A 22,988-nucleotide genomic window follows, 5' to 3' on the forward strand; every position below is an offset into this window, starting at 1 on the left:
GCCGCCCAGCCTGCTGGAGCAGCTCCAGCCAAGCCAGAGACATCCTCCCCAGATAAGGTAGGAAGTGATGGGATGGGGAGAGTGTGGGGGTCCTAGGATAGGGCTAGAGTCATGTGGAGGGTGGTCACAGAGGTTACTCCTCTGACCACGAGCTTCTCCCCTCCAAAAAATTTCCCCATCAGCTGCTGTCCTGGCCCATCAGAGTAAGCAGCTGGCACACCGGATGCTTTTTTGTTTACTTAGGGCTTGTCTACATCAGAAAGTTGCAGCGCTGGTGAGGGAGTTACAGCGCTGCAACTTAGGAGGTGTACACATCTGCAGGGCACCACCAGCGCTGCAACTCCCTGTTTGCAGCGCTGGCCGTACTCCCGTTTTGTCTCGGGTGTAGAGGATCCAGCGCTGGTGATCCAGCGCTGGTAATCAAGTATAGACACTTACCAGCGCTTTTCTTGACCTTCGTGGAATAAGCAGGTATCCCAGCATACCTGAGGAAGCCTCTGGTAATCAAGCTGGTCTCCTTCCCCGGCTTGCTCTCGCGTTCCCCGAACCCCGAGCAAGCAGGTCTCCTTCCCTGCGGTTTGCTGGGTGGTTCGGGGAACGCGAGAGCAAACCGCGGCGAAGCTGGTCTCCTTTCCCGGTTTGCTCTCTCGTTCCCCAAACCCCCGAGCAAGCAGGTCTCCTTCCCTGCGGTTTGCAGGGTGGTTCGGGGAATGCGAGAGCAAACCGCGGCGAAGCTGGTCTCCTTTCCCGGTTTGCTCTCTCGTTCCCCGAACCCCCGAGAAAGCAGGTCTCTTTCCCTGAGGTTTGCTGGGTGGTTCGGGGAACGCGAGAGCAAACCGCGGCGAAGCTGGTCTCCTTTCCCGGTTTGCTCTCTCGTTCCCCGAACCCCCGAACAAGCAGGTCTCCTTCCCTGCGGTTTGCAGGGTGGTTCGGGGAATGCGAGAGCAAACCGCGGCGAAGCTGGTCTCCTTTCCCGGTTTGCTCTCTCGTTCCCCGAACCCCCGAGCAAGCAGGTCTCCTTCCCTGAGGTTTGCTGGGTGGTTCCGGGAACGCGAGAGCAAACCGCGGCGAAGCTGGTCTCCTTTCCCGGTTTGCTCTCTCGTTCCCCGAACCCCCATTGAAGCCGCCCAACAGCGCTGCAGTGTGGCCACATCTAACACCACTTGCAGCGCTGGTTGCTGTAAGTGTGGCCACTCTGCAGCGCTGGCCCTATACAGCTGTACTAATACAGCTGTAATAACCAGTGCTGCAAAATTTTAGATGTAGACATGGCCTAAGTTTTACCTCCGTGCCTGAGGACGCTTGAGGTAAACAGCGCTGTTCCCTCTAAAAATATAGGCCATTTAGCAAATGACAATTGCATCACTGACAATTTTTAAACCAAGACTGGATATTTTTCTAAAAGATCTGCTTTGGGAATGATTTTGGTCAAGTTCTGTGGTCTGTAGAGGTCAGAATAGATGATCACAATGGTCTCTTCTGACCTTGCAGTCTAGGAAATAACTGAATACTGGAAACAAAACAGTAAACATTTCATGCACAAATACCATGATATGTTCCACCAAGTTTTAAATGAGGTATCAAGATTTGCAAGCATTTATTTATTTGAATCTTTGTACAACAAAAACATCAACCCTAGATATACATGTGCTTTTCAGTGCATGACAGCATGCTTCGGTACTTGAAAGCAACAAGAAATCTACTAGGCAGTGGGATACAGTGAAGCAAATAACTCAGGGAAGTAACAGTTATTCTCACAGCAATAGTAACTTATTTACATTGTCCTTGTAAACTATAACAAATTTATCAGCATATACAATAGTGTATGTTACTTATGCAAAAGGAATACAAATTACAATTGCTGTAGATGCCATAATTTTCTATATGCCCAAACCTTTAAACTTTCAGCCATAACACTAAATTAGAGGAACATTGTCAGTTAGGTTAGGCTCAAAATGTAGCTGCTTGAGAGTAGCATAAAATATAAAATGTCATATTGGCAAACTGCCAGGAATCAACAAGTTCCAACTAATTTGTAAATTTACGTAAATATATTACTTTATGCCCATTTGTACTCTCACAATACATTAATACATTAAGCATTTTATTAACCTTAAAGCTGTATGACTATTTGTATTTCCCATTCACCTGTCATACCCTTTTTTCCCCCTTGCCATTTTCTCCTCCCTTTCCATAGGTTTGCTCTTTTACCATACCCCTATGGTTCAATTATTCCTTTTTCTAACCAGGCTCCTCTTAACTAAAAGTTTAAAATAAAGCAGTTAAACAAATTAGTACTCTTGGCCCAAATCCTATTAATCTTACACAAGTCCTATGTGTAAATGAATTACTTAGGCAATAAAGCGTACAGAACATGGCCCACTCTGGAAGCAGAGTGTAAACAAGTTAACAAATAAATTGAGCTATCTAGAAAAGGATGACTAAAAACCTTGTAGTACAAAACGTCCATATCAGTGATCATTTCACGTTCACATAAAGCAGAGTGTGCAAATATTTAAACAAGAAAGTAATTTAATCATGTATTAATGAGGTATTAATTTAAAAAAAAAGTTGCAATAGCATACCCAAAGACAGATACAGTACTTCAAAAACTGAATTGACAGTATGAGATCATTCAGTTATGTTTTTCAACATTAGTTACAGAAGCCTTGTTGCTATTTATAAATACAGGCATTTGTACTCAGTGCGTTTTCAAAAGTGGGTTGCAAACATTAAGACTCCACATATGCTCATGAGAAACAGAAAGTGAAACACTTTCACTGTCAATTTGAATGAAATGCTAGAAGTATACACTTGCTCCACTAGAAAATCTGCTGTTTTAACACAGCAACAAGGATTCTAATACATGTAAAATTTTTAAAACACCTGACAATGAGAATCTGAAGGGAAATTGTCAACACAAAGACATTTTGCAGAGCTCTCTTTCCTTTTGTCACTAAGATCTAGGGTTATTACAAATAAAGAAACTCAAGCTCCACATTAGATTCGTTTCTTTTTTACTCAGATCAGGGAAATGTTCACCCCTCCTCCCTCTTTTGAGATCTGCTGGGACTCGCTCGGTATTTGTGAAGTGAGGACAGGAGCCGGTAAGCGATGCTACTCGATGGAGAGGACCCTCCTGCCCGTGGTAGGCTCCCCGCCCAAGCCTCTGCCCCGCCCTACAGCCGGCGTGACCGACTCGTTCCGGGTTCGCAGCCTATCAGGCTGAGCCACAACAGAGAAGTCCGCCAACCCGGGAGCTGCTCCCGAGCCGCCGCTAGCCCCCCTCCGGGCAGCACATGCGGCGGCGCTGCGAGCCAGAGTCACCCCCCACCACACACACACACGGCCCGGAGCGGGCTCGGGGAGGCAGCTTCCATGGGCGGGAGGGTGTCAAGGGGCGAGAGCCGCACCACAGCTCGCCCCAAGGAGGCAGGGCACCACCCAGAGTATCGGCCCCGGTAAAGCGACCCCGCATCTGCCAGCAGGTGCCCCCGCCCCGCAGACAGGGCGGGATGTGCCTGAAACTACACGAGGAAGCGCGGCGGGAATCCCAGAGTTCACTATGGGAAACTAGTCCCACACTAGCCGGGACACCTGCCACCCCCCACCCCCAGCTCCGTCCCACCCCATCCCTGCCGCGGCTCTCACCCCCGCCCCATCCCGGGACACTGACTAGAAGCCAGTGCCCCCTGCGGCAGCCGCCGCCGCCGCGCAGGCCGCTGAGAGCGGGGCAGCGCCGAACTCACAGGGGGCAGCGGGAGGCGCAGCGCTGGGCAGGGTCACTCACCAAGAGCAGGAGGACGCAGCCGGGGTCAGGCGGGGGCAGGAAGATGGCGGGTCTCATGGTAGAACAGTAGGGGAGGGGTGATGCGGCTCCCACTCGCGGCGGCGGCGGCAGCTCCGGCTCCTCACTTCCCCCGTCTCCAGGAAACACCCCGGACAAGTTCCACTGAGAGCTCCCGCCCCAGCCACACACTTCCGGGGGGCAGCGGGGCACGCCGGGAATTGCAGTCCTGCCCGCAGAGCCTCGGGGAACACCATTTCCCGCCATGCACTCGCTGAGCGCGGAGGCGGAGCCGTCGCAGGCCGCTGCCTTCTGGGAAAGGTAGTTCCCCCCCGCGCGCACCGCCCGGCGGAGTGGGGCGACTCCCACAATGCACTGGGGGCGGCCCCGACAGGCACCCGCTCCTCCCCTCCCTGCGGCGCCGGGAGGGGCCCCGCGCTGGCGGCCCAGGTGAGTAGCGGGGTCGTCCCGTGCGCGGTGCCTCGCAGCCCTGCCTGGCGGCTTCCACGCATGTCCGCGGCGAGCTCGGCCCCGGGTGGCTGTGGGAGCGGGGCGGCAGCGCCGGGTGCCCCGGCCCCCACCGAGTGGCTCGTGGGTGAAGCCGAAAATCTCCGCTGTCTCTGAAGAGATTTTGTTTCTAAAATGCCCCGCGAGCCGGGCCCCTGTCATCCCCGTGGCTCCCACCCCATAGCCCCCCGTCCCCGCGCCTCTCGGCTCCCACCCCATAGACCCCCGTCCTCGCGCCTCTCGGCTCCCACCCCATGGACACCGCCACTCCCCGGGCTCCCGCTCTGTGTCCAGCTCTCCCATCACCGTGGTACCCGGCTACCAATGTTGTCCCGCTGTTCAGCGTCACCAGTGACTGACAGGTTGCCAACCCTCCAGGATTGGCCTGGAGTCTCCAGGAATTCAAGATTAATCGTTAATTAAAGAGTCTGTCATGTGATGAAATCTCCAGGCAAACATCCAACCCAAATTGGCAACTGTAGTGACTGCCTGGGGAATGTTCAGGACAGTTCAGTTTGTCAGTATTTTGTTCTGGTTTTTAAACTCAGTTAGGGATTTTCTAATTAAAAATAGTGTGGCTGTTTATTAATTGTCTGTTGCCATAGCAACTGTGTGCTTCAGTTTGAAAAAAATTAAATACCACACTTAGCTAATGCCAGCTTAAACAGGATTTTCATTAGTTCACGCCATAGCCAGGAAAGTAATTCCTTGTTCAGTGATATGTAATTAAGGTATTTACTTACAACAAGCATTCTTGGGTGTCAAATACTGTAGTAGCTGGGTTCCAAAATAGTTTATCATCAGGAAACTGGAAGGAGCTCGGAGAATAGCAAAATGGTTAAATAAAATTGAATTGAACATTTACAACCATTTGAGCAGTTCTAATTCAAGCTATTCTTTGTATTTCTAATGTAAAAATAAGTATAAAGAAGCAAAACAGGACATGAGCCCATTTTAAAAATTCATTTGCAGATCAACTTCAATTAAGTGTGCTATGGTGCTCATTATCCTGTGAGTGAGGCATAAGTTTGGAGTTAAGGGATCTGGAGTCTGTTCCTAACTCTACCACAGACTACATGTTTGACCGAGGGCAAGTTACTTTGCCCAAATTTTACAGACATGGATGTCCAAATTTAGACACTGAAACCTCTATTCAAATCATATTTGGCTTAAATTTGAATTTATATGCTTAACTTTAGATGCTCAGTGTCATAAACAGATAGCTAAGGGTTAATGTCTCTTTCACCTGAAACACCTGACCAGAAAACCAATCAGGAAACCGGATTTTTTCAACTTTGGGTGGAGGGAAGTGTGTGTCTGAGTCTTTTGTCTGTCTGCCTGTTTCCTCTGAGCTTTGGAGAAGTAGTTCTATTTTCTAGTCTTCTGTTTCTAAGTGTAAGGACAAAGAGATCAGATAGTAAGTTCTATGGTTTCTTTTCTTTGGTATTTGCATGAATATAAGTGCTGGAGTGCTTTGATTTGTATTCTTTTTGAATAAGGCTGTTTATTCAATATTCTTTTAAGCAATTGACCCTGTGTTGTATCATCTTAATACAGAGAGAACATTTGTATTTTTCTTTCTTTTTTATATAAAGCTTTCTTTTAAGACCTGTTGGAGTTTTTCTTTACTTCAGGGAAATTGAGTCTGTACTCACCAGGGAATTGGTGGGAGGAAGAAATCAGGGGAGTTCTGTGTGTTGGATTGCTAGCCTGATTTTGCATTCCCTCTGGGGGAATAGGAAAGTACTTTTGTTCCAGGATTGGGAACGGAGAGGGGGAATCACTCTGCGTAGTTTCAAAGAGCTTGTGTCTGTGTATCTCTCCAGGAGCATCTGGAGGGGGGAAGGGAAAAAGGATTATTTCCCTTTGTTGTGAGACTCAAGGGATTTGGGTCTTGGGGTCCCCAGGGAAGGTTTTTCAGTGGGACCAGAGTGCCCCAAAACACTCTAATTTTTTGGGTGGTGGCAGCAGTACCAGGTCCAAGCTGGTAACTAAGCTTGGAGGTTTTCATGCTAACCCCCATATTTTGGACGCTAAGGTCCAAAATCTGGGAATAAGGTTATGTCATGGTGGCAGCGGTGGGATCTAGACAGAATCCAGAAGCCAGTAGGAATATTATATTTTTCTTTTCTCTGCTAAGGGCTTTTTAGCAGAGAGAAACAGTTTGGTTTTAAAAGGGAACCAGAGAGAATTTTTTTTTTCTGCTCTCTCTAGCAGTTTGTGGTTTGCATGTTAAGCGAGAAGACTGTTGAGGGTCTTTTGTCATGCAGTAGCCCTCCCATTAGGTGGCAAGTACCAGCACTTATATGCATGCAAATAAAGTGGTTTTTCTGGTTTCCCTTAATTGAACATTAGCTAGAGAGAGAAAAGGAAAAAAGCACTGTTGCTAGGCAGACTTCAGGAGGCAACAGAGCCTGCAGTGCAGAAGATAAACACCGGAGGGCACCCCAACACAAGAAAGCAGGAATCATGACTTCTAGGGCAAAAATGGAGGCCGAAGACCAAATCAAAGAAGCTGAACACAGGCGACAACTAGAAATAAAACAAAAAGAGATGGAGCTGAAAGAAAAGGAAGAAAGCATCAAACAGGCAGCCCAAGAGGCAGCACACCAAAGAAAACTAGAAGAAGAAGAGGTGGCCTACCGAAGGAAACAAGCAGAAGATGAGTTGGCCCACAGAAGGAAGCAAGAAGAAGAAGAGGCGGCCCACCGCCGAGACATGGAAAAACAACAAAAAGAAATGGAAAAACAACAAAAAGAAAATGAAGAGAAGGAAAAGCAGAGAAAACATGAACTGGAGTTGGCAAAAGCTGGGCTGCATGTGCCAGCCAACCCTAACAACCCGGCGCCCATTATTGCTCCACAGCACAGGAAATTACCCACCTACAAGGCAGGTGATGACACCGAGGCCTTCCTGGAAAATTTTGAAAGAGCCTGTCTTGGGTACAGCATCCCCGAAGACCAGTACATGGTAGAATTAAGGCCACACCTCAGTGGACCTTTAGCAGAGGTGGCAGCTGAAATGCCCAAGCCGCAAATGAATGACTATAAACTTTTTCAAACCAAGGCCAGATACCGGATGGGGATAACCCCAGATCATGCCCGTCGGCGCTTCAGAACCCAAAAGTGGAAACCAGAGGTGTCATTTCCCAAACACGCCTACTACATTGCAAAAAACTATGAGGCCTGGTTAACAGGAAACAACATTCAAACCTTGGAAGAAGTGAACCTCCTCATACAAATGGAGCAGTTCTTGGATGGTGTTCCTGAAGACATCACACGGTACATACAAGATAGAAATCCCAAAACTATCGCTGAGGCGGGGGAGATTGGAGCCAAATGGATGGAACTGGCAGAAAGCAAAAAAGCTACTGTCAAGGGGAACGATTACCCCAGGGGGCACACAGACCATAAACCCTACAACCGAGGACAGCCAAAGACCCTACATACCACCCAAGTAAAGCCACAGATACCCTACTCTTCAACCTCACCAGTCTCCAGTAACTCACCTCGGCCCAGTGACCCATCAGATGGAAGATGCTTTAAGTGTAATGAACTGGGACATATCAAGGCCAACTGTCCCAAGAACACCATGCGAGTGCAATTCATTACACCACCATCACCCCAAAGATCCCCAGGCCCAGATGCCTCTCAAATACCCTTGGAGCGAAGGGAAAATTTGAGAGTGGGCGGAAAGAAGGTTACGGCGTGGAGAGACACGGGGGCACAAGTGTCAGCTATCCACCAATCCTTCGTTGACCCCAAATTCATCAACCCAAAGGCCAAAGTTACAATTTACCCCTTCATGTCACAAGCTGTAGACTTGCCTACAGCTCAACTGCCTGTCCAGTACAAAGGCTGGTCAGGAATGTGGACTTTTGCAGTCTATGACAATTATCCTATCCCCATGCTACTGGGGGAAGACTTGGCCAACCAGGTGAGGCGGGCCAAGAGAGTGGGAATGGTTACCTGTAGCCAAACCAGGCAAGCTTCCAGACCCATTCCTGTTCCTGAGCCGTCCACAGAGGCCCCGTCTGTGTTACCAGAGACCCAGACAGAGGTAGTGGACCCAGATTCCATGCCTACCACTGAAACAGCCACAGCATCTCCAGTCCCAGGCCCAGAACTGGAACAGCAACCAGCACCAGCAAGTGCAACCACATCTTCAAACTCAACGCCAGAGGGCGCCAGCGAGCCAGAACTGGCAGAAGCACACGACAGCCATACCCAAAAGGCTCAGCCAGAGCCTGAAATACCCTCAGGTGCACCAGCGGAGAGCGGTTCACCAGCAACGGAAACAACCCCATCACCTACATCGCTTCCAGAGGGACCAAGCCCAAGTCCACAGTCTGAGGAAGAACTGGTGACCCCAGCCTCAAGGGAACAGTTCCAGGCTGAGCAGGAAGCAGATGACAGCCTTCAGAAAGCGTGGGCGGCGGCACGGAGCACCCCACCGCCTCTCAGCTCTTCTAATCGATCCCGGTTTGTTATAGACCAAGGACTTTTATACAAGGAAATTCTTTCTGGTGGACACCGGGAGGAATGGCAGCCGCAAAAACAGTTGGTGGTTCCAACTAAGTACCGGGGGAAGCTCTTAAGCTTAGCCCATGATCATCCCAGTGGCCATGCTGGGGTGAACCGAACCAAGGACCGGTTGGGGAAGTCCTTCCACTGGGAGGGGATGGGCAAGGATGTTGCCAAGTATGTCCGGTCTTGTGAGGTATGCCAAAGAGTGGGTAAGCCTCAAGATCAGGTCAAGGCCCCTCTCCAGCCACTCCCCATAATTGAGGTCCCCTTTCAGCGAGTAGCTGTGGATATTCTGGGCCCTTTTCCAAAAAAGACGCCCAGAGGAAAACAGTACGTACTGACTTTAGTGGACTTTGCTACCCGATGGCCAGAAGCAGTAGCTCTAGGCAACACCAGGGCTAACACTGTGTGCCTGGCCCTAACAGACATCTTTGCCAGGGTAGGTTGGCCCTCCGACATCCTTACAGATTCAGGGTCTAATTTCCTGGCAGGGACCATGGAAAAACTGTGGGAAACTCATGGGGTGAATCACTTGGTTGCCACCCCGTACCATCATCAAACCAATGGCCTGGTGGAAAGGTTCAATGGAACTTTGGGGGCCATGATAAGAAAATTCATCAACGAATTCTCCAATAATTGGGACCTAGTGTTGCAGCAGTTGCTGTTTGCCTACAGGGCTGTACCACATCCCAGTTTAGGGTTTTCACCATTTGAACTTGTGTATGGTCACGAGGTTAAGGGGCCATTACAGTTGGTGAAGCAGCAATGGGAGGGGTTTACGCCTTCTCCAGGAACTAACATTCTGGACTTTGTAAGCAACCTACAAAGCACCCTCCGACACTCTTTAGCCCTTGCTAGAGAGAACCTAAAGGATGCTCAAGAAGAGCAAAAGGCCTGGTATGACAGACATGCCAGAGAACGTTCCTTCAAGGTAGGAGACCAGGTTATGGTCTTGAAGGCGCAACAGGCCCATAAGATGGAAGCATCATGGGAAGGGCCATTCACGGTCCAAGAGCGCCTGGGAGCTGTGAACTACCTCATAGCATTTCCCAATTCCTCACTAAAGCCTAAAGTGTACCATGTTAATTCTCTCAAGCCTTTCTATTCCAGAGACTTACAGGTTTGTCAGTTTACAGTCCAGGGAGATGATGCTGAGTGGCCTGACGGTGTCTACTACGACGGAAAAAAAGACGGTGGCGTGGAAGAGGTGAACCTCTCAACCACCCTGAAACGTCTGCAGCGGCAACAAATCAAGGAGCTGTGCACTAGCTTCGCCCCATTGTTCTCAGCCACCCCAGGACGGACTGAACAGGCATACCACTCCATTGATACAGGTAATGCTCACCCAGTCAGAACCCCACCCTACCGAGTGTCTCCTCATGCCCAAGCTGCTATAGAACGGGAGATCCAGAACATGCTACAGATGGGTATAATCCGCTCATCTACCAGTGCATGGGCATCTCCAGTGGTTCTGGTACCCAAACCAGATGGGGAAATACGCTTCTGCGTGGACTACCGTAAGCTAAATGCTGTAACTCGTCCGGACAACTATCCAATGCCACGTACTGATGAGCTATTGGAAAAGTTGGGACGTGCCCAGTTCATCTCTACCATAGACTTAACCAAGGGGTACTGGCAAGTACCGCTAGATGAACCTGCCAAGGAGAGGTCAGCATTCGTCACCCATACGGGGGTGTATGAATTCAATGTCCTTCCTTTCGGCCTTCGAAATGCACCCGCCACCTTCCAGAGGCTGGTAGACGGTCTACTAGCTGGACTGGGAGAATTTGCAGTTGCCTACCTCGATGATGTGGCCATTTTTTCAGACTCCTGGCCCGAACACCTACTCCACCTGGAAAAGGTCTTTGAGCGCATCAGGCAGGCAGGACTAACTGTTAAGGCCAAAAAGTGTCAAATAGGCCAAAACAGAGTAACTTACCTGGGGCACCAGGTGGGTCGAGGAACCATAAACCCCCTACAGGCCAAGGTGGATGCTATCCAAAAGTGGCCTGTCCCAAGGTCAAAGAAACAGGTCCAATCCTTCTTAGGCTTGGCCGGATACTACAGGCGATTTGTACCACACTACAGCCAAATCGCTGCCCCATTGACCGACCTAACCAAAAAGACCCAGCCAAATGCCGTTAAGTGGACTAATGAGTGTCAAAAAGCCTTTACCCAGCTTAAGGCAACGCTCATGTCTGACCCTGTACTCAGGGCCCCGGATTTTGACAAACCATTCCTAGTAACCACAGATGCATCTGAGCGTGGTATAGGAGCAGTGCTCATGCAGGAAGCAACAGATCACAACTTCCATCCTGTCGTGTTTCTCAGCAAGAAACTGTCTGAGAGGGAAAGTCACTGGTCAGTCAGTGAAAAGGAATGCTATGCCATTGTGTACGCCCTGGAAAAGCTACGCCCATATGTTTGGGGACGGCGGTTCCAACTACAAACTGACCATGCTGCACTAAAGTGGCTTCATACTGCCAAGGGGAACAACAAGAAACTTCTTCGTTGGAGTTTAGCTCTCCAAGATTTTGATTTTGAAATTCAACACATCACAGGAGCTTCTAACAAAGTTGCTGATGCACTCTCCCGTGAGAGTTTCCCAGAATCCAGTAGTTAAAAAGTGTTCTTAAAATGTAAAAGTCTGTTAGTTATATACTTAGTAGTATATGTAAAGGTGCATGTGTTGTATTAATCTGTTTATTTTCAAGTTCTAGAAGGAAATTGCCGCCAGTGAGCTTCCCCACTGTCTGCAATTTGGGGGGCGTGTCATAAACAGATAGCTAAGGGTTAATGTCTCTTTCACCTGAAACACCTGACCAGAAAACCAATCAGGAAACCGGATTTTTTCAACTTTGGGTGGAGGGAAGTGTGTGTCTGAGTCTTTTGTCTGTCTGCCTGTTTCCTCTGAGCTTTGGAGAAGTAGTTCTATTTTCTAGTCTTCTGTTTCTAAGTGTAAGGACAAAGAGATCAGATAGTAAGTTCTATGGTTTCTTTTCTTTGGTATTTGCATGAATATAAGTGCTGGAGTGCTTTGATTTGTATTCTTTTTGAATAAGGCTGTTTATTCAATATTCTTTTAAGCAATTGACCCTGTGTTGTATCATCTTAATACAGAGAGAACATTTGTATTTTTCTTTCTTTTTTATATAAAGCTTTCTTTTAAGACCTGTTGGAGTTTTTCTTTACTTCAGGGAAATTGAGTCTGTACTCACCAGGGAATTGGTGGGAGGAAGAAATCAGGGGAGTTCTGTGTGTTGGATTGCTAGCCTGATTTTGCATTCCCTCTGAGGGAATAGGAAAGTACTTTTGTTCCAGGATTGGGAACGGAGAGGGGGAATCACTCTGCGTAGTTTCATAGAGCTTGTGTCTGTGTATCTCTCCAGGAGCATCTGGAGGGGGGAAGGGAAAAAGGATTATTTCCCTTTGTTGTGAGACTCAAGGGATTTGGGTCTTGGGGTCCCCAGAGAAGGTTTTTCAGTGGGACCAGAGTGCCCCAAAACACTCTAATTTTTTGGGTGGTGGCAGCAGTACCAGGTCCAAGCTGGTAACTAAGCTTGGAGGTTTTCATGCTAATCCCCATATTTTGGACGCTAAGGTCCAAAATCTGGGAATAAGGTTATGTCACTCAGTCTGACACATTCAACCCTAACATCTTTCTCAGTTTCTCTAGATATAAAATTAGTGTAGCTAAGAAGTGAAAACATTATCTACTCCATTCATATTTTAGAAGGCTTTTATATCTTTCAACGAACTATGCTGTTATACATGCAAAGCATATATCAATCAAAATTTGGTACAACTGGTTTATTATTGTCTTAAAATTGAACAGGTTGGTATCTTGCCAACAGAGGAAAGTGGTGTCACTTTAACCTTGTGTATGTGAGCAAGAACCATCATAATTTAGGATGAAATCTCCCATAATTTAAGTCCTCTTGATGTCCAAGTAATTACCCATATTTTTGTTGTCATGATTAAAATGTAATGTTGCCAGCATTCTGGGTTCTCAAAATTCATAAGGTAAATTACTGTTCCTAACTGCAGAATTCAAGTTTTAAGGATATTTAAAACAAGTAGGAAGTGTATTCATTAATAAAAGTTTTCAGTGAAACAACCTAATTCACACAGAGATGTTAATTATGTAATAACTAGATAATTGGAAACACCTATGGTTGATTTGTATTAAAAATAGTTCCAAAATGTTGTCTTTCATAAAAAGAGCCTGTAGTTTGTCTTGAGAGCCAGTTGCAAAGGCAGTAGCAGCAGTAGAGGCATTGCTTGATGCCTACCTCGTCTTTTAGAGTGAGAGGTGAACCCATTTGAGCCCACCTCTGAAATCTGGATATTCACTGCCTAAGGTCAACCAACTGTGAGTGGGCTACAGCGGGTTAATTGACGCTGAGTCCCCTTCCCCTTTTAATAAAAGTTCTTGTTTGTTGTACACAGACTTAGTGCTTTCAAGTGGGGAAGTATTGCCTCTTGGAGTGCCTGGGGATGGTGGTTAGTTTTCTAAGGTTATTGGGTCAGGGCTCAAGCTAGTTCTGTTGTGTATTGTTAAAAGGATCCCCTGCTTATTAAACATGGCCTTTGTTGCTGCTAACTCCATCTGATAAAAGGGTTACACGTTGCAGGGCTTCTCTGGGATCCTGGATCAGCACCCTTGACAAGCACATCTTTTGAATAAATTTAATTTGTGAAACTGCCACAGCCACAATTCAAAAGCAGGTAGCCATAAGCCAACACCCACTGCACAGTATGTTGGGCAGTGTCCTTTGTCTCAGTTTCCTACTGTCTCCTTTCCCTCTGTTGCACTCCTCTCACAGTTAGTTCAATTTGGTCAGTGAAGACCCAGAGTTTGGAGGTGTGTTTGCATGGGTTCAGCTCCCATCCCTGAAAAGGAGGGTTGGGCATCAAGCATTGCCTCTACTGCTGCCACCATTTCTGCAACTTGCTTGCTGCTGCTGTCTCTGCTGCTGTCCACTCATGCTTCCTTTCTGCTATGGCCACTGCTTGCCACAAACTGCCACTTCTGCAATTGCATGGTCTCAGGTTCCACCACTTAGCCCAGTTCTTAATGATTTCACTGGGTGGTGGGGGACCTCTGTGCTGCTGGTTCTTCATTGTTATTCACTACAACAGTACCCCTGCACCAGGCTTGTGGCATAGCTCTCAGACCTGATCTTCCGTGATTTAAGTTCTAGTAATCACTGAACAGAACCATGGATTCTCAATTGAGTTCCGTTAGTTCTGTCCTTCAACACCAGATAAGGGAGAATCAAGTGGTGTCTGTAACTTTAGGCAGAGTCCACACCATCAAGTAGAAACACCTGTCTCTATTCCTACCTCCTCTTATTTTCACTGGGATTTGGCATCCTTTCTCCCTGTTTGGCAAGTGAGGTTCAGTTTAGGGGTTGACCTTCTCAGTCAGGGCATGTTAAGTATAGTTCTGCTGCCCTTTACTCATACACTAAGGATAGCAACATTTCATTATCCCTGCATTTAATGTTCAAATTATCTAATACACAGGTTAAGGAAAGTGTCTATTATGGCTGTCAAGCGATTAAAAAAATGTGATTAATCTCACTGTTAAATAATAATAGAATACCATTTATTTAAATATTTTTGATGTTTTCTACATTTTCAAATGCATTGATTTTAATTATAACAGAATACAAAGTGTACAGTGCTCACTTTATATTTTATTACAAATATTTGCACTGTAAAAAACAAAAGACATAGTATTTTTCAGTTCACCTAATACAAGTGCTGGAGTGCAATCTCTTTATTGTGAAAGTTGAACTTACAAATGGAGATTTATGTACAAAAAAAAAACTGCACTCAAAAACAAAGCAATGCAAAACTTTAGAGCCTACAAGTCCACTCAATCCTATATCTTGTTCAGCTAATCACTCAGACAAACAACTTTCTTTACATTTGCAGGAGATAAATGCAGGAGAACACTTCTTGTTCAGAATGTCACCTGAAAGTGAGAACAGTTATTCGCATGGCACTGTTGTAGCCGGCATCGCAAGATATTTACATGCCAGATGGGCTAAGGATTCATGTCCCTTCATGCTTCAACCACCATTCCAGAGAGCATGTGTCCATGCTGATGATGGGTTCTGCTCGATAACAATCCAAAGCAGTGCAGACCGACATATGTTTATTTTCATCATCTGAGACAAATGTCACCTGCAGAAGGTTGATTTTCTTTTTTGGTGGTTTGGGTTCTGTAGTTTCCACATCAGAGTGTTGCTCTTTTAAGACTTCTAAAAGCATGCTCCCCACCTCATCCCTCTCAGATTTTGGACAGCACTTCAGATTCTTAAACCTTGGGTCAAGTGCTGTAGCTGTTTTTAGAAATCTGACCTCGGTACCTTCTTTGCGTTTTGTCAGATCTGGAGTGAAAGTGTTCTTAAACCGAACAACATGTGCTGGGTCATCATCCGAGACTGCTGTAACATGAAATATATGCAGAATGTGGGTAAAACAGAGCAGGAGACATACAGTCCTCCCCCCAAGGAGTACAGTCACAAATTTCATTGATGCATTATTTTTTTAACGAGTATCATCACCATGAAAGCATGTCTTCTGGAATGGTGGCCGAAGCATGAAGGGAAATCTGAATGTTTAGCATATCTGGCACGTAAATACCTTGCAATGCCGGCTACAAAAGTGCCATGCAAATGCCTGTTCTCACTTTCAGTGACATTGTAAATAAGAAGCATGCGGCAGTATCTCCCGTCAGTGTAAACAAACTTGTTTATCTTAGCAATTGGCAGAATAAGAATAGGACTGAGTGTACTTGTAGGCTCTAAAGTTTTACATTGTTTTGTTTTTGAATGCAGTTATGTAACCAAAAAAACCCCTGCATTTGTAAGTTGCACTTTCACGATAAAGAGATTGCACTACAGTACTTGTATGAGGTGAATTGAAAAATACTTTCTTTTATCATTTTTACAGTGCAAATATTTGTAATAAAAAACAATAATATAAAGTGAGCACTGTATACCTTGTATTCTATGTTGTAATTGAAATCAATATATTTGAAAATCTAGAAAAACATCCAAAATATTTAATAACTTTCATTTGGTATTCTATTAACAGTGCGATTAAACTGTGATTAATCATGATTAATTTTTTTGGATTAATCACCTGAGTTAATTGTGATTAATCTATACCCCTGGTATCTATACATCTGAGTATAATTCTTTAATTATCCAAAAGTACAAAGTTTGGTTTAAAAGTCATATAGTACATAATCTGCAATATACCAAATTTAGGTTAATATAATTCAGAGTGGATTTGATTTAAATCACTAGTCACAAAGACTTAGTTTTATCATGGATTTCTACATAAAAGTGCATTCTTTTTGGTTGTTATAACTTTAATATATATTCTTCACAGCTCAGAGATAGATGTATGTTTCATTTTTAGAAGGTACACACTATACATTTGAAAAGTGATCTATTTTGAAAATTTTTCAGATTAATTTTTCAGCTATATCAGAAAATGAATGATTGTTTGGTTATTTCATTTACCAAAAGTAATTTAAGCAGATAGTTCACCTGCCAATGACTTCATAAATATCTCCAGTTCAACAGGTTAATCATTAATATTTGGAGGTTTTTCTTGTCATGCTGTATTAGAAGGAGAACATCACCAAACATACATTTAAATTGTTTTATTTAACTAAAACAACAACGCTATTTATTCTGGATTTTTTTCTTCAAAAGAAAACATAATTTTTTATCAAAACAAGCATATGAATTTTTTAATTTAATTAAACATTCAAGTTTTTTTTAATCAGGTTTTTTTTGTTAAAATTGTTAACTAAAATAGTTACATGAAATATTAAAAGAAAAAAATTAAATTGACTATGTCAGCCAGGTCAACATGGGAAACTTAAAAGATTTGCTTCTGCAGCTAACTTCATTGTTTTCACCTTCATTTTCCTGTTTGTTCATAAACAAGCTTTCCTGCTTTTTCAGATCCCAGACGATTTCTCAGTTTGGAATGAATTAGTCCAAAGAGGAAAATATTCTTTCTACACCAACAGAAGAAGCTACTGCTGTTAAAAATGAGATTATCACTTCAACAGTCTCTGAATCCAAGTGCTTAAGTGACTTCCACCAGTTCACTGGTGTGACTTTCTTTAAAACATCATCAGCAAACACATATTTCTTGAATGGTTCTTGTTTCCAAACTGGGTCTCTTTTACAGCCGGCTGCCATTATAGGTTTTCCCTTCTTGTGAGAGAATGGTATGGTAGATCTCAAATCAATGAAGGCTTCACTCAGAAAGACCTCAAGACTTCTTGAATATGCTGCTCAAACAGTTTCACTTTTGTTTCTACTGCTTGTCCCTCCCTTTTCACATTTATCTCTAGACTTCTCCTTGTCCAGATCTATTCTGCCCCCAACAATCTTCTATTCATTGAACTTTTTGAAACTTTGCACTTTTAGAGAGACGTGGGAGATTAATTCTGTACACAAATTTGCAGAGGGACAATAGGTTTGAGGGCTGTTATTTCTCAATGCTGTACATTATTTAAAAACATTTTTGCTGTTAACAAGCATGTTATCTCTGGAGACACAAATCCACAGTTTGAGAACTGCAAAACTAAGTATCTCTGATGGTATCTTCTAGACTGAGCGCTGAGTCCCATTGGGTAGATAGAAAGATTAACCTAAATAATATGTACAGAAGCCCCTGGAAGGCCATAAAATTGGGTTCTTAATCCATGAACTATTGGAATTCATTTACAAAATTTTTCTTAAACATGACATAAATAGATTGTCTCATACTATAGAATTAGAATTTATAATCCCTATTCCATGAGCTATAATGTATCTTAATTAAAACTATCTTTAGATAGGTTTTTCTTCAAAAAGCATTTTATCAAAAAAATCTTTGTTTTTTAGTTTTTTTTTTTAAAGAAATCGTTGTTTTTTATCCACCTTGTTAATGACACAATTTAGATATTGGCATCCAAATATTCATGTACATCACTCATAAAAAGTTGTACTAAGAGTAGTTCGTGGAAAGTAAATATAGCAGGGAGTGTAGATTGTCCTTCTGTAATTGAGAATTTAGGATAGGTTGTCTCTAATGCAATCCATTAGAGCAGTATTTCAGTTACTTTCCTGACTTTGTTTCTCAGTGGCATTCCAGCTCATCTCTCCTGATATTGCCAATGTCTGGTGATGTGTTCTAAATAGACGTCCCTTGATTACCTGATGGTGTCAGATACCATGAGTTGTCACATCAGCTGAGTATAGCACTGACTGATTCCACATTCCCGCAACACTTGCTTGTTACTAGGATCCCATGCACCTAGGACTCTGATAATCAGTATGTGTGTTTGAACCTCGTAACTCCTAGCTCTGAAGGCATTGGCCAGAGGGACGTATTTCTCCACCTTTTTGAGCTCAAGTGTCTGGGTGGCTGGGGTCCTGTTCTGAAATGGAACTGTGGTGTCCACCAAGAGGATCATCTTCTGTTCCTTTTTAGTGATGACAATGTCCAGTTGCAGTTGACTGTCCATTCCTGGGATATCGGAGTTCACTGCAATGTTCTCCACAGTTAGCATGATGGCTTTGACTAGGTGATCTTGGATGGCATTGTGGCACAGCTGCCAGGCTCTGGAATAGGGCTTGCAGCTACACAAAACGTAGGTGGTGTCTCCCAGTAGGCAAATCAGGTGAAACTGCCCCCAGGTAGGAAGTGGTTGCTGGCATCCCACTTGCACCTCACCTCGAAGGCCTTGCAGTGGTCTGGCTTCCATCTCAGGTTTTCCATGTACTGTCCACTGATGGCATCCTTCAGGGTCCTCCAGCATAGTTCTAGCTCTCCGAGTAATGGCTGTACATTCCGTATTCTTGATCCGTGGCACCAGGACTCCCAGCTCCTGACGTTCCTCATACCACAGCCAGTGAACTGTAAAATGAACATCTAGAGAGTAGGTATGTCCATGCAGATAATACCTGCTTCTGAAGTCTTTTTCCCCCAGTTCATCGCTAGACTTCGAGGAGAACCTATTCAGTTGCTGCTTACACTTGTATCACTCGCTCTGCATAATTCTTAGCATAAGTTGCTTGCTCAACTCACATGCGCCAGTTCCTTGTATTTCTTTTTAAATGTATATTTTTTGCTAGAGAGTTTTATAAAGAAATTTTTGCCTGTACTACCACTGGGTGAGCTAAACCATTTTTAGCCTCAATAGGAGCCAAATTAGAGGCAGGACTCCTGTGTCTGCATCCATTTTCATTGAGCAGCATGAACTAAAAAAAAAAATCACTTACTGGGGTCTCCCCTCCTGCTTCTTGCTCTCTGGAGAGGGACAGCAGGGACTGGCTAGACACCTCCATAGTGAAGAAGAGTTCTTGACTTAACACCCCACCTAGAGACTCCACTGTGGACCCCTCTAACTCCTCTTCTTGGTCCATGACCTTTTCCTCGGGGTTAGCTCCACTTTCCACTGCCTCCAGCACCACTGAGGTATCCACAGGACTCTTGATAGTGGAGGTGTGGTCACCACAGAGGATAGCGTCCACTCCTTATAGAAGCAGCTGGACTCTGGTTCAGCACTGGAGTGACAGTTTGCCTTCCTTGCTTTCTGGTATGCCTGTTTCAGCTCTTTTATCTTCGCTCTTCACTGCACCATGTCCCAATCCTAACCCTTTTTACACAAGTCACGAGAAATCTGCCCATAGGTATAGAAATTACTATGGCTGGAGTGCAGCTGGGACTTGACAGCCTCCTTTCCCCATATACTGAGCAGATTCAACAGCTCTGCATTGGTCCAAGCAGGAGAATGCTTACCACATGGAGCTGCCGTAGTCAGCTGGGAAGATGTGAGGTGATCTCACCATGCCAAATAGGAAGTGGAATTTTAAAAATTCCCAGGCCTTTAAAGTGGGAGGGGCAGATGGTTGTTTACCTGGCTGCAGCTCAGCAAAGATTGAACTGCTGACCAGAGCAGTCAGGATGGGCATTGTGGGACACCTCCTGGAGGCCATTTACAGTGACAAAACCAAGTGGTGTCTACACTGACACTTTGTCACTAAAACTTTGCTGCAAAAAGCGTTATGTCTCTCATTGAGGTGGTTTTGTCACTAAAACAGGACAGTTTTGTCAGCAAAAGTCACATTGTAGTGTGCACACCTCTACTGTTTTGTTGAAAAAAGGTGTCTTTTGCTGACAAAACTGTAGTGTAGACAAGGCTTTACTGGCAGGCTGTGTTCCCTGTTAGCTGCGCACTGGAGCGGCTTCCCAGGAGTGATCGAAGTGCCACACAGCTGATTAGCAGAGCTGTTTTCATCCAGCCGGCAGTGTGTATTGAGGTGCCCCTCCCCCTGCTGCTTCACATTGCTCCTGCCTGCAGTCTTGGAGCCCCTGATGCTCCTGGGACCTTCCTGTTGGCTATGCAGAGCAGGGGGAGAAGGAGAGTGCTGATGCCAGTGTGTCAAGTTCCTTCATGGAAGAAGAAGAATTTTGTGGGAGACGGATGTAGAAATTTAGGAGACATTATTTCTCTCTCCTTCCCCTGCATGATTTATTATGCGTTAGCTAATATAATCTATGTGTGTCTTACAGCTGTGTACAAAAGCCATCACTATGGTATTTGAGCACCTCCCAATTTATTATATTGGCATAGCAAGGTCTCTAGTGGATTTCATAGGTCTTTCCCTTTCCCCAGTGAAAGGAAGATCTAATTGTGTTAGGCCTTTTATCTTTTTGTGGCCTTTTGGGACGTTGTTGGAAAAGATATACTGGAACTGATATACTGCCCAAATAAATCTGTTAGCCTTTAAGGTGCCACCAGCCTTGTTGTTTTTCTGGATACAGACTAACACAGCTATCCCGATACTTAACACCATTGTTTTTAAAGGATACAGTAATCTCTTCTCTCCATACTTTTTATTTTTATTTTTTTTTTAATTTTTTTCATTTTATTTACTTTTTCCCTAGACTGGTATATAATTTCCAAATCGAGTTTCTTTGTCAGGCAAAAACTCAACAGCAATAGCTGCAGGTTAGCTTAGTTTGTATTATGTTGTATTACATTTTTTTTTACATATTACATTTTTGCCTAAATATACGTTAATGTTAATAGATGTCATTTGTAGGAAGTCAGAAATGTAGCTGAGGAGGAAAGCCACGGGGCTGGAGAAGCAAGGTTTAAGTGACAGACCTTAGAATCAGCTGGGGAGCAGTTATTACACAGAGGAAAACCACTGCTGGGCATGGATCAATAGCCAAGTTGCTACATAGGACTTGTTTAAAAAAACTGCAAAATGGAATTTAAAGACTGCTTCAGTATTGCCAACTCCAAGTATTCAAAAATCATGAGTCTGGCCCCCCAAAATTGTGATATTACCTTAGAAATCATGAAATTAAATATATATGCTGAAATTAGCTCTGTGTGGGAAGAATCAGCTTGGGGATTGCCCAGTACTCATGTGCACACCTCCTTTGGGGTATAAACCCAAAATTAGTATTGTGTTGTGCTGTATAGAAAGATCTGCACAGTGCAAACTTATAAAAATTTGCACTTTCCCTCAATGTAGAGAGAGATGCACAGCTTTTTGTCCCCACTCCCCCAAAAATATGAATTGCACAAACTGGGTTTTGAGATGAACAAGAAATGTTGTTTAACTATAAATGATACAGTTTAAGTGATTATAAGGGATAGCAAACAGAGCAAAGCAGATTACTCAGCAAATAAAATAAAACAAAACATGCAAACTAAACTTGATACACTAAAGATACAGGTTACACACAGTAATTTCTCACCCTAAATGTTGTTTAGGCATGTTGTAGAGTTTCTGCAGCTCAGAGTTCCGGTTATGTCTCTTTACAGGCTAGACTCCTGTTCTCAGCCTGGACTCAGCCCTGGCCTTCCCTTAGCTTCGTTGCTTGGTTTCTTCAGGAGCTTTCCACGGTCTTCCTTCTCAGGTGGGGAGGCAACTGGAACACTCAGATTGCCTTGCTTCCCAGCCTTAAATAGAAATTACATAAGGTGGGAAACCTCTTTTTTTCCTGTGGAAAAGTACCAGCAGTGTCCAAGGTAGTGTCGCCTGGTACAAAATATCATTACATGACCTTGTAATGTTAGGGAAACTATGAGACAAGGTTTATTTTGGCAATTAATTTGGCAATTGATTATCAGCAGGTAAGTGTGCCCAGTGGTCTGTGATGAGATGTTAGATAGGGTGGGATCTGAGTTACTACAGAGAATTCTTTCCTGCATGCTGGCTGGTGAGTCTTGCCCACATGCTCAGGGATTAATTGATCTGCATATTTGGGGTCGGGAAGGAATTTTCCTCCAGGGCAGATTGGCAGAGGCCCTGGAGGTTTTTCGCCTTTCTCTGTAGCATGGGGCAAGGGTCACTTGCTGGAGGATTCTCTGCAGCTTGAGGTCTTCAAACCACAATTTGAGGACTTCAGTAACTCAGACACAAGTTGGGGGGTTGTTACAGGAGTGGGTGGGTGAGATTCTGTGGCCTGCGATGTGCAGGAGGTCAGACTAGATGATCATAATAGTCCCTTCTGACCTTAAAGTCTGAGGGTATGTCTACATCTAAAATTTTGCAGCGCTGGTTGTTACAGCTGTATTAGTACAGCTGTATAGGGCCAGCGCTGCAGAGTGGCCACACTTACAGCAACCAGCGCTGCAAGTGGTGTTAGATGTGGCCATACTGCAGCGCTGTTGGGCGGCTTCAAGGAGGGTTCGGGGAATGCGAGAGCAAACCGGGGAAGGAGACCAGCTTCGCCGCGGTTTGCTCTCGCGTTCCCCGAACCCCCCTGCAAACCGCAGGGAAGGAGACCTGCTTGCACGGAGGTTCGGGGAACGCGAGAGCAAACCGCGGAAGGAGACCAGCTTCGCCGCGGTTTGCTCTCGCGTTCCCCGAACCACTCTGCAAACCGCAGGGAAGGAGACCTGCTTGTTCGGGGAACGCGAGAGCAAACCGGGGAAGGAGACCAGCTTCGCCGCAGTTTGCTCTCGTGTTCCCCGAACCACCCTGCAAACCGCAGGGAAGGAGACCTGCTTGCTCGGGGTTCGGGGAACACGAGAGCAAACCGGGAAAGGAGACCAGCTTGATTACCAGAGGCTTCCTCAGGTATGCTGGGATACCTGCTTATTCCACGGAGGTCAAGAA

General features: G+C 45.1%; 2 protein-coding genes across 8 annotated transcripts in view; one reads left to right on the forward strand and one right to left on the reverse strand.

The window, feature by feature from the left end:
- ERP44 (endoplasmic reticulum protein 44) overlaps positions 1 to 3,967 on the reverse strand; it is a 126,690-nt gene extending 122,723 nt beyond the window's left edge. Inside the window, exon 1 of the mRNA XM_030551576.1 lies at positions 3,791 to 3,967. Within this exon, the coding sequence (XP_030407436.1) occupies positions 3,791 to 3,847 (57 nt within the window). The 5' untranslated portion in view covers positions 3,848 to 3,967. The remainder of the gene's footprint in view (positions 1 to 3,790) is intronic.
- A 181-nt stretch (positions 3,968 to 4,148) lies between these two features.
- The window catches only part of INVS (inversin), a 222,671-nt gene continuing 203,831 nt past the window's right edge, over positions 4,149 to 22,988 (forward strand). For 2 of the 7 annotated variants that reach the window (XM_030551587.1, XM_030551588.1), the window contains exon 1: positions 4,159 to 4,237. The gene's annotated coding sequence lies outside the window, so the exon portion shown is untranslated. Of the gene's footprint in view, positions 4,238 to 16,945; positions 16,967 to 18,706; positions 18,789 to 21,688; positions 21,848 to 22,988 lie in introns of those variants that run through there. The other 5 variants (XM_030551584.1, XM_030551582.1, XM_030551589.1 and 2 more) reach the window with 5 other exon arrangements.

Source organism: Gopherus evgoodei, chromosome 2 (genome assembly GCF_007399415.2).
Source record: "Gopherus evgoodei ecotype Sinaloan lineage chromosome 2, rGopEvg1_v1.p, whole genome shotgun sequence".
Classification (NCBI taxonomy): domain Eukaryota; kingdom Metazoa; phylum Chordata; order Testudines; family Testudinidae; genus Gopherus; species Gopherus evgoodei.